At 49.3% G+C, this 11,715-nt stretch overlaps 1 protein-coding gene across 2 annotated transcripts; it reads right to left on the bottom strand.

Moving 5' to 3' along the window:
* Positions 1 to 500: 500 nt before the first annotated feature.
* Positions 501 to 11,398, bottom strand: ATXN1L (ataxin 1 like). 2 transcript variants are annotated; one of them, XM_036897621.2, is made up of 3 exons: positions 11,258 to 11,398; positions 9,334 to 9,401; positions 501 to 8,121 (listed from the first exon to the last, which is right to left on the bottom strand). In XM_036897621.2, exon 3 carries the CDS (start codon positions 8,002 to 8,004, stop codon positions 5,938 to 5,940), a length of 2,067 nt encoding a protein of 688 aa, XP_036753516.2. In that variant the 5' UTR covers positions 8,005 to 8,121; positions 9,334 to 9,401; positions 11,258 to 11,398; the 3' UTR covers positions 501 to 5,937. The 2 variants fall into 2 exon arrangements, with proteins under 2 accessions (XP_036753516.2, XP_036753517.2); XM_036897622.2 differs by having other exon boundaries at positions 501 to 8,124.
* Positions 11,399 to 11,715: the final 317 nt, after the last annotated feature.

Consider the following 11,715-nt stretch of genomic DNA (forward strand, 5'->3'; position numbering starts at 1 on the left):
GTTCCCCCACCCACAAAATGAAAACTAGCAGCAAATGATTGTTTATAATACACTTAGGATAGTTTATGGTACATAGTAAGTGCTCAGTAAATGTATCTGAGTCATCATCATGTATCTGAATACTTCACCCCTTACTAGTGGCAAGCTTTCTAAATTAGAAGCAGTAGCTAGGATTATAGCTGATACATTCCAGCAATTTCTGGCAGTATTCCAGAGGAAAGAAAAGCTGGAGAAAAGGCCAGCAGTGAGGGCATCTGCAGGTCCTTGTGATTGATTGCACTAGTACTTAAGCCTAACAGGTAGCATCCTGGGTCTCTGAAATACATCAACAGAATATGCAGAGCCTGCTTTAGGATTACCTCGTGCAGTCTGCCCTGACCCACCACTGGGAAATAGGCACCATTTGCTTTCTATTACAAGCTCCCCCACAAAGGACTTTGATCCCCACCCAATGGCCACCATCTAAGGCTAGGATAGGAAGAAGGCGCAAACACCAAAAGGAAAAGCTAGTAGTTTATATAGATAGATATATAGATATATAGATATTGATATATATATTGTGTTTACATAGTCCACAAGTTAAATGCAGGTATCCATAAGAAGAGCATTAACAATAAAAATACAATCTGTGTGTAGCCAAGTACAGACACTTAAAATGGTAAAACAGCAAAAAGGATCTCACAAAAGTACAAATATACAGTACAAATTGATTTATTTAAAACAGTTACAAAAAAGCACAACAAAATAGAGATTATCCTTAGAATTATTAATGCTTTGTTAAAGATCAGGTAGGATTAGAGGGTAAGAAATGGTATTGGGTGGGGGGAGCACCTGACTAGTTCTAAGGCTTTAGATACAATGCAATTGATTACATATTAATTCAGCCATTACATACTGGGGATAGTAGTTGGGGGATCAGTATTTTATCTACAGGGAACTCCTACACAAATCAGATCCATCCAGACCTCCCCAGTGCCATCCCTCTACTCCTCAGGACCCTAAAGCCACTGAATGACAACATTCCCATCTTTTTCCACCCCATTCCCTATCCATATATTCTTCCCTCCCCTAAGGTGCTGTGCAAGCTGAGAGCAGTTTGCTCTCTGCAGCTGGAACATATACTGTTTTGGCTACAGGGATCCTGTGTGTGACTAGGGTGGGTGTGGAGACAGCCTTATTTTAATACTTCAAGTTTGCCATGAGCACAGTCAGTGTCTTCCCTAACACGATCTCAATTCTCTCAATACGAGTAACAAGCAAATGAGGGATGAACCTTGCCTTCAACAACACCAGCAATGCACTAACCACTCGTGGCTCATGCTGTAAGCAAACTACATCGAGGGAGTGGGTGTAAAACCACTGCATCATAAGCTTGTATGCTCTCTCTCTGAAGAACCTCAGTCCCCATGACAGTTATAAACTCATAAATAAATGCTTGCAAGTTTGACAATAGATAAAGGCACATGGGCTGCCACACACACTGCAGACAGGAACCCAATTTGAGGCCATCTTCACTGCTGGGCATTTGCAGTAGAACGGCTTTGGAATCACACAGACTTCTGAGTTTGCAATCTACCGGGGGACGATCTAGGCTTAACAGGACAACTAATAAAGAAACCTTAGTGTGAAAAGTGCATTTATTACTACTGTTCCTGCTGGGGAGGCTCAGCAGGGCAAACCACAACACCTCTCTTCCTTCTGCCCCAGGCACTGTGCATAGTTTGCAGGTAAGGAGAGAGTGCAATCTACTCTAGCATCTTGAGGGCCAGTGTCATCCTAAGCCCAAACCAGACCTCTGGCCCAAAGATAGATCCTAGAGTTGAAAGAGCAACTGACAGCTGCAAAGACCCAGATGCTTATTTTATTATTGCATAATGTAGGCATCCTTCCCTACCCCAGGGAAGCAGAGGGTGGAGGCTTCCCAGCAAAGGGCTAGTAGGCTCCTGGTCAACATCCAAACTAGCACAGTTTAGCTCTTCAACTGTAGTGTACACCTTTTCCCATCTGTTAAGTGTTGTACTTCAGCATGGTTTAGTAAACTTAGCCCTCGGAGGCCAAGGAGTCTCCCTAAAACTTGGCCTCTGCCCTGTTTACTTTGCTCTTAAGACTGTGACTTAATCTCCCATGGCCAATTCATCATGTTATCTTTAATCCAACGGACCCAGACCCCTTCCCAGTCAAGCAATGTCTATCCTTCATATCCAGTGTGATCACTCAACTCTTCAATAAGCCTGCTTGTTTGTTGCAGGTTTAAATCATACCACCAACCCTGTCCCTCTATGATGCCCAGTGGTAAAAATAAAACTGAACCCCACTGAGGGGCTATTTTAGCCAAACTTCAAACCCTCTCCCAGCCCCAGAATCCACATAACTGGAGCCAGATGAACCTCCCTGGGGTGCTGACACAGGCCCTAATCTGGCGCCCCATCTATTTTTTTTTCTTTTGAACAGGATACAAGATACCACAAAGGAGAGAAGTTACTACACAGAGAACATCCACTAACAGGACCTGCTTGTTTGCCCCTCAAGACAGATATTTGGAGCCAAAGGGCTCCCAACAAGCACTGAAGCCATATCCCTTTGGATTCACCAACCCCCCAGCAGCATTTCATACTACCCCTATTCATGACTTTGCTATAAAGTAACACTTGCACAGGTAAGAATGGACAAGATGCCTGGATTTCACCTAGATGGCCTAAGGTATGGAAGGACACGGAGCTATAAGGGCAGCAGGCAGGATAGTGAGCAGACAGCAGCACGGGCAAAGCAGCACAGACCAAAACCCTCAGTGTTACAACCAACAGGGACCCAGAGTTTAGAAGGGTCAACCCAGATCTGCTGGGACCCCTTCCCTTGGGTATAAGTACTCAACCCTGAACTCCCAGTTCCTCTTTCCCCATGCCACCATCCTCCCAGCTCCCCCACGTACACTAATCGCAATAGGAATGATGATCCAACACTTGGATGCATCACCCATCCTTTTCCTGGTTCCCCTCCTCCCAAATTGGCACCAGCATTTCTGTTTAGTGCCAGAGGTAGCAGGCCTCCCTCCTACTCCCAGGCTCTGGGAATGTACTACACTGACAAGCGACTGGCTCTGGCCTTCAATTGCCCATTCTTCCAAAAAGCTGCCAGCTTCCCCCTACAATGCTCTCTTAAAACCACTCTTCGGTCTCTTGCAAACTTAGGAAATTCCTATAGGGAAGAATGACACAGCATAGGTTACTTTTACTTCTAATGCCTGGAAGAAAAGACTGAACCAGAGGGAAAAGGCAAGGGGAATGCCACAGCTCTAACCAAGATTTAAGAGTACAGCTCTTCCTGGAACCATACTTTACATAATAGATACCTCTGCAGCTCAGCAAAATCAAGTATTATTACATATGCATGGCACGGTATCAGGGGAGCTGCTGGTATTGCTTCACTACGAGTCAGCAAAGGAGCAACAGCAGAAATGTCAAGGCATTGGGCCATGATGCACAAGATTTTCTTTCCAGGATCAAGCAGAAGTTGCCAGGCTGGGAGGTGGAGGGTTATTTGATTTAAAGTACTTGGCCTGTTATCTGGTTGGATATAGGTTTGCTCCCGTAAGAAGGAAGCTCAGTTGGTGTTGTCCTTGGTGGACATTTCTTGAATGTCTACTGTGTGTGTGTCACTGTATTAGGGTGGTGAGCCTTCCTATGAGGAAGAAACCCGTGCAAATAATCCCTAGGAATGAGTTGCTCATGGAACAGCCAGAGATGAGGTCCTTGCCCAGGACCATCATCTGAGAGGATTCCTCAAGACTCAGCCCCACAGGCCCCCACTGTAGGAAACAAGCCAGAGAAAGCAGCATTCAGAGAGGATGAGGGACAGAGAAAGGAAAGGACACAATGCCAAATGCATACAAGGTTGAGTGCTCACCAGACAGGGTTGGTGTTTGGTTCTGAGGTAAACCAGAGACTTACGTCCTTACGATCAGGTCAGCAGCTTCTTTTAGATGGGCCTCCAAAAGCTGACTGGCCAGGTGACTGCTCTCTAAGAATGAAACAGTGGCATGTAGGACTTGTAGCAAACAAGCCAGTCTCAGTCACTTTGTGAGCCCCAGGAGAACAACCTTTAGCACCTGAACATCAAGAATGACGACATTCTCAGAACTCCTCCCTCCTCAGGAGGTAGGTAAGATTATTTATCCCCATTTGGCAGCTGGGGAGGAAGTGAAAGAGCAAGAGGTCACAAGACTTGCCTCAAGTTTTTGACAGAGCAGAGATCAGACCTCAAAGGTTTGGGATTGATGACAAGCCAGGCCTTGGCCAGTCCAAGTACATTTCTAAACGAAATGCCAGGATCGTACCCTGGGAGAAGCCTCACAAGACAGCTGGGTGGACAATACCCTGAGTTGCTTCAACAGTCTAAAGACCCCCCAAAATACAAACAAAAAACTCACCCACCCACCTGAAAGCTGGTGGGGGAGCCTAATTCTCAATACCCAGTGGAATCCTATCGTCCAAGCTGATGCTAAAAGTTGTGAAGAAAATGTGAGGTTAAGACATAGTGGGGCAAATGCAACCAAGACTGAAAATACTCTTTACAGAGGAACACTCTACCATGAAATGAAATCTGGGAGACCTCAGGTATTATCAAGACTATCCCAGAATCTTAAGAGTTGGCTGTAGGAAGGGACGACTTGGAAAAGCCTTAATGCTGGAGACAAAGTGGAATAAGATGAAGGGGGCTGTGTAAAAACACCAGGGCAAGCACTGCCAGCCAGGTGCATGTGCCCTAACCCAGGGCACAGTTCCATTCTTGTTTCTCTACCAAGCTGTTCAGCTGCAGAAGAGAGGACATGATTCTGAGTTTTTAAAAACAGAGAGTATAACTGAAGGGGAAACCAGAGAGACCCCTACACACAAAAACCAGAGGTTTGGTCAGACTGGACAAAACCAGTTTTGCAGAAGGGGAAGGCAGTACACTACAATCAGGCCCAGGCCAAGACACCATGCAGAGGTTAGGGCAGCAGAAGGGCTGGGGCAGCACAGGCACTTAGGCACAACATAGACAGACAGAAGACGGGTCTGGGGGCCTGGGAAAAAGGGTCCACTGGTTCTTTCAGAAGTCACCATTACCAACTTGAGATTCAGTACAATTTCGAAGCAGGTCTGGCAGGCGGGGTAAGAGAAGCTTTGTTAAGTCAGCTACCCTTTCCAGAAGCCCTGCCTAGAGCCCAGTCAACCTGGCCATCAGGTCTTTCTCCCAAAAGTCAACCAGCCAAAGCAGTGCTTCACTCTGAACCCTGAAGGGGCTTCTCTGTCCTGGTGCCAAAAGCCTTGTGGGAGGCATGATGGGAAGAGATGGGAATGGGCTGAAGCATAGGATCACAGTCCTATAGATGAGTGCTCCTCCCCCCCAAAGCCAGTCATAGACATCTGTAACAAAATCACCCTTTAAAGTGCACAGCTCTCAAAAGAAGAGTTCTGGGTGGGAACCTTCTTATTTCCAACCATGGAGGCCTCCTGCCCTCCCATCACAAAAAAGAAAGGAAAAAAAAAAAACCTTAGTTGCACTGCTACTATAAGCTGTGGATCATCATTTTTGGCTCTTTCTTTGCTCCCTCCCTCTGCCACCTGTTCCCAAAGCCTGACTTTCCCCTTGCAGGAGCTGGGATGGGGAGAAAAGAACAAGGAGGCCCTGATATTTGGAATGTTTCTTATCCTGTGTGCATCTCCTTCCTTCCTTGGCCCAGGCCTGCTGCTCCCCATCAGAGCGCCCTCTGAGGCTGTCCTGAAAGGATGCCATGGGGTAATGGGCAACAGACTCTGTCTTGGGAGGCTGCCTCCTCTTCCCCCCACAGTCTCACTGCCAAGAGAGCCATTCCCTGCTCGGCATGTGCAAATCCTCTGCCTGCTCACGGTGAGGCCCAGCTCTGGGGTGAAGCCTCAGTCCTGGTCTGGGAGAGGTTCATTTTCCTGCATTGGAACGCCCTTCGATGGACAGCTTTACCTCCTGTGGAATGAAAGAGGGACGGAGCAGTGCAGCCCGTGCCTCCTCCCCTTGTATGCTGTATCTTTGGAAGCTTGGGGCTGGCCAGCAGGCCTGAGCACCAGGCTCTGGCTGCAAGGGCTCTACCATTTGGGAGCCTTCGCCTGATGGCTGGCTCTTCCCCTCACTGTCACATTGCTCTCTGGATCCCAAGACAGTCCTCTCAGGCCTTTCTCGGGGGTTGCCCAACTGGCCTGGGGGAACACAGCTGGCCTGAGAAACGGAGTTACTGTTCAAGCTCTGTAAACTGATAGAGATGCAGACATCTCCCACCTGTAGCCGATGGCAGGGCAGAGAGAAGAGCTGTGCAGTTCGCCCAGGGCTGCAGGAGGACCAACCCTGGCCATATACAAAGAAGGGGTGCTCAGGGGGCACCTCGATGCTCACTTTGCTCTGCTGCTCACCAACCACGAAATGCAGCATGACAAATCCAGGCCACTGGCTCTCCTGAATGTCCACGACTGTGCTAGAGTCAATCTTCAGCCCCCCACTCATTTCAGCACTGCGCACAAAATCCTGGGTCTGGAGGTCCTCTACCCGCTTCAGCTCCCCCGTAGCCAGCTGGATGATGGCGCCTTTCATGAAATGGGAGGGCAAGTGGGAGGAGGTAATGGGAGGCGGTGTTGGCTCCGTGTCTGGGAAGGTGGCTCTGGCCTGCATGTCCAAACTTGATGCCACCAGGATCTCCGAGCCCATGGGCAGCAGTCCTGGGTCAGTTCCAGTGGGCACCAGGTTGCCATTGGCTACAACCACTGCTTTGGGTAAAGGTCTGTGTTTCACCAGATCCTGATGGGATTGAGGGTAGACCCCTCGGGCCTGATTTTTCTCGGCCACTTCTGCTGGGTTCCTAGCTGACCCTCGCCCCTCACCCTTATGGTCAGGTATATGATGGGACAGGTTGAGGGGGCTGGGCTCATCCTTCCTCTGAGCTGCCATCACATGATAGTCCTGAGAAGCTAAAGTGCCAACCACCCGCTGGACCTCGAGGTCAGTGTCTGGGGTCCCTCGGTGTGTTGGCACTGCCACCTCCACCCGTGCAGTCTGAGAACCTGAAAACGACTGTCCATCCACCACACATTCTACCACTGGCCCCAGTCCTTGGCCTTCGCCCTTGCTGTTGGGGCAGTTCAGGGCTTCACTCTCCCGTCTTACTAAATTTCGCTCTCGCTGTCTCTGTCCATTGGCAGCAGCTGCTTCCAGAGCAGACTGGCCCTCCTGAGGGGTAAGAACGGGGCTGGCACCCGATGGAGGGGTTTCATGCAAGGTGTACCCAGCAGGTAGCCTGGACATCTGATAATAGATGGGCATCCGACCTGGAGCGAGGTCCAGCGGCTGAGTACTTGAGTGATGTGGCAACTGCCCAGGTGGGGAGGTGGCAGAGGGGACTTTGTTGAATGAGTGGGCTGGGGATGAAGCCGGCGGGGGAGGAGTGGCTCCTTCTGCCAGGAGTGAGGCGTATGGCACAAAATGTGGAAGGTGAGAGGTGGTGAGGTTGGCAGAGGGAGAAAGGAGGGGACTCGGTAGGAAATTAGGTGGCACAGCATAGGGAAGGCTATAAGGAGACCCAATAAATTGCAGAGAGGTGGATGGGAGCTGAGCATAGTGGACTGGAGGATAGTGGATTCCTGGATGTTGAATTAGTGAAGACGCTACATTAAATGCAGGGGGCAAGGGGCTCATGTTCACCACAGATGGGAGGCCGGTTGGGGAGAAGGTAGCAGGTGGCACAGCCACCTTATACAGCATGCCATACTGGTCCACTGTCAGACCAGTGATGGCCTCGGCTCCATCACCCCCCAGACTGACTCTGGCTCCTGCCTGGCTCTGCCCAGTCACCACAACCCCTCGGGACCATTCAGCGGCATCGCTGGAGGGAGTGTGGTTAGTTGAGCAGCTGGTAGTTCTCCCCATATCCTCGCTGGTCACGGGGAGGTCTCGTTTCTTTGGTGGAAGGCATTCCTGACTCCTTTCATGAACAGGTTTCATATTGCTTTGTGGTGTTCCTGGAGCCTGGAAGGGGTCGGCTTGCTCCTTGGGGCATCAGAAAGGGCTTCTCTGTGGCTCCCCTGCACCCCTCTCTGCTGCTGGCTGGGGCGCCCACATCTGCTAGGGAACAAATCAGAGGCAAAGAAAAGTAACCTAGGGGTGAATGAAGTCAAAGGAAATAGCAGGAGCTGTGCCTGTGGGGTAAGATGTAACAAAGAGGACTTCTGGGAAAAAAAGAGGTATGAGAAAGAGGCAAACAAGGAGTTATCCAATTCATTCATCCAGCCAAGGACATGAAAGTAACAGTCAGGGAAACTACAAAGAGCTACAAGGACAAGCATTTAATAACGCATAAATAACCTGTGGGCTCCACAACCCCAGAGAGACCAACAGCTTCATGATTAGTTATGCCTCTGATGGGGACTTTAACTATGCTCAGCCTTCCCCCCTAAGCGGGATTGGAATGGTTTTTGCTGCTGGCTCTTTTCCTAAGTTTCTCCTTTTGCCACCAAAGACTACTGTGCTATCTTCTTTCCTGAACATATGACCTCATCCTTGCTTCCTTTCCCCAGCCTAATTTGGGTTATGATCTCACCTAGCCCCATCCCCCCTACCCCAGGCCTGGCTAAACTCTCCTCCTCCTTTGCCTCATATTACCACTACCTTAAGGACCCATGCCTCAGTTAAGTCCTGAAAAAAGCCTGTCTTGCTTTTTTTTTAAACCTTGCTCCCTACACATGTTATGAAAATTAGTATTTTCTTTGTCCCATGAAATAACTACATTCAAACTAAGGCCCTATGGGGAGAATGATTCTACTAACATGTTCTATAATTTGTTTCTCTTCCTTCCCAAAGAGCAACAAAATTCACACAGACTTCTTGTTCCCTAGTCTGGCAAGACTTCTTTTCTTCTCAGTGACCACCTTCAATTTGCCTTCTTCATTCATTCCCTTTCTTTTTTCTTTTGTGCTTTCTTTTTTGCCAACGGTTCCCTTTCCATTGTAGGTCTGCTCTAGGCACCACTTCCTACAATTCTGGTTCCATTCCTCCAAATATGCCTGTTTATTACTATCTTAGGTCTCTATGATTCATAAGTTCTCTCTCTCTCCTTTCTCTTATTGTCACCTTTCATACATGCTTTTGTCCATAGTCATAAAGTATCTTTTTGGTCTGAACACTTCAATGTTTATGAACTTTGTCACCTATTTCTTCCAGTCAGACTCCAGTTCTTTGGATCTGAAGAGATTTCTACATTATACTCTGTCCTGTTTTCCACTGCTGAATCCCAGATGTTTTTCTGCAACAAGGTATCCAAAGTGCCTTTATTACCTGAGCTTTGAGTGGTGCTTCTGAGCAGCTGCAGTAAGAAGCAGTGTCCTCCCCACTGGCTTGGGAGCCTAGAAGACAGAAACAGGGATAAAGTAAACAGAAGCCTAGCCTCTGACCCTCTCCAGGGCCACTGAGAGAGGCAACTCCAAAGCTACAAAGTCATTAAAGTCCATGAGTCCCTGCCTCATCCTCTTCTCCAGAGGTAACAGCACATTTATCCAGAGTGCCAAGTAGCTGAATAGAGAAAAAACTGTCTCTTAAGCTCTAATTTGTAGGAAGACATCCCTGAAAAAAATATTCCATGTGTTGAACTTTGTTGATTTCCTTAATATCATGTTTTTTGTTCTCTCCTTTCGCTATTCCCCCAAGGTTAAATTTACTTCCAATCCCAATTTCAGGAAAATGCACAAATAAAAACAGAAGGCTTAACACTGTTCCCATGTGAACAATGGGAAGCCGGAAAAATCAACTTCACAGACTTCACCTTTTATTCACGGCTGATGAAAACACACACGTGGAGGTTATTTAAACGAGAAAAGCAGCACTAGAGGAAAAAGAACAATTATTTATGTTTCTGGGGCAGAAAAGGAGGTCAAGGGGGAGTCACTCAAGGGGAAACCTTATTAACAGATTTTTCAGGGTAAAAAAATGGCGTGTGTGTGTGTGTGTGTGTAAAATTTTCTGGGTGACAACTTTGTAGCAGGTGCTGAATCAGATGTGAAAAAAACTGAAAACATTGCCTTGGTCCTCATGTAGCTAACAATGGGGAAACAAAACTCACACTAAACCAACAATATCTCTATCTACACGTGCCAGAAACATCAAGAACTGAAGAACGGAGCCTTAATCTCTCAAAACAGAGAACGTAGTACTGACCAGTACTCTTTGAGAAAATACCCACTGTGCAGTCCAAGCCCTATGGAACACTGCAAACCTCTCACCAAAGTGAAGGCAACATTTATCTCTTAGGATTGGAAAACTGCACATGTACAAAAAAAAAAAGGTGATGAGATAGGAAAACAAGGTGGAAAGAGAAAATTCTTAGTTCCATAAACACAAATTACTCACGTCTTGCATCCCTTCTTTGCCAGCAGTTTCAGTAATTGAAAAGAAGTTAGCTTTCTCCTTCGTTCCCAACAGAAATTGGGGTCACATCTTAATCCCTGAATGAGCCCTGCTCCCTGCAACTAAAGCACTAAAGAAAAACTGCCTCTAGGTCACTGGAGGGTTGGCCACAAACTAATGAAAGGGCCAGAGAAGGCAAAAGGTCTGAGCGAATGACAACAAAGACCCGAGCCTGTGCACCAGGTTCCCACATTTCGGAATCTGAAACCTCGGCCTCTGGAGGGTCTCAATGAGGATTTCTCAAGGGGAAGACGCAGACTGTGACCTCAACCTAACGGGGAAGGGGGACCGTTCCGCACAGCTGCCAACGATGCCGACAGAGCCCGAAATCAAGTGGCTGACCGCAGTCCGAGCCCCGAATCGCTGAGAGGTGCGCCCGCCAGAAAGACAGAGGCTTGTAAGAGATTAGAGATTATGGCTTCCCGTGATCCTGCAATCCTTGGTCCAACAAAGGTAGGGCCTAAAATTGGAAATTCAACCTTTAGAGAGTAAGGGGTCAACCCTTCAAGCAGAGAGGCAGAGGCGAGGCCCCGCAGGCGATGCTTCCTTGTTTGGGGGCCCCTTCCCGCCCGGCGGACTTGGACATCTCTGCCCGCGGGGACCCCGGGGCCTGAGGGCGCCTTCTGGGCCAGGCCGGAACGGGGGGTCTAGGTGTGGCCTCTTTCACTCCCTCGGTCCGCGGGTCTCGGGCAACGGGTCTGGCGGGGCCACGGGCTCCGGGGGCCACTTCCTCCAGAGCCCAGGCCTGCTTGGCTTCAGTGAGGTCGGCCCGTCGGGCCCCACTCACAACCACACTCACCGGCCCATCTCACGGCGCTCCTCGGGCTCCTCCCGCTTGTCCCGGAGCCGCCGCAACAGCGGCCGCCGCCATCCCCGGCCCCGGAGCCGCCCCACACCCAGACCCCCCCAACAACCTGGCGCCCGGAGATAGCGTCAGCGCGTCCCGCCCCCGGCGCGGGGAGATGGCGTCACGGCTCGGGGCGGAAAGCGACGCCCAGGAATACGCGGGAGAGGCGGGGGCTGCCACCAGGCGCTCGCCCCAGCGCCCCCTCTAGTGGGAAAACGAACTTCTCCTACTGGGACTGGTTCACGTGAATAGGGCTGAGCCCCGCCACCGCACTCTGACCAGGCAGTGACCCGACAGTCTCTACTCCCATAAATTCTCGGGGTTCCCAGAGTTGTAGGGCGTGGCCATCAGCGACCCTCATTTCCTGGGCTTCCCGGGCGAAACTGGCGATGCCTCCTTTTGGGAACTCC

Source organism: Manis pentadactyla, chromosome 15 (assembly GCF_030020395.1).
Source record: "Manis pentadactyla isolate mManPen7 chromosome 15, mManPen7.hap1, whole genome shotgun sequence".
Lineage (NCBI taxonomy): Eukaryota > Metazoa > Chordata > Mammalia > Pholidota > Manidae > Manis > Manis pentadactyla.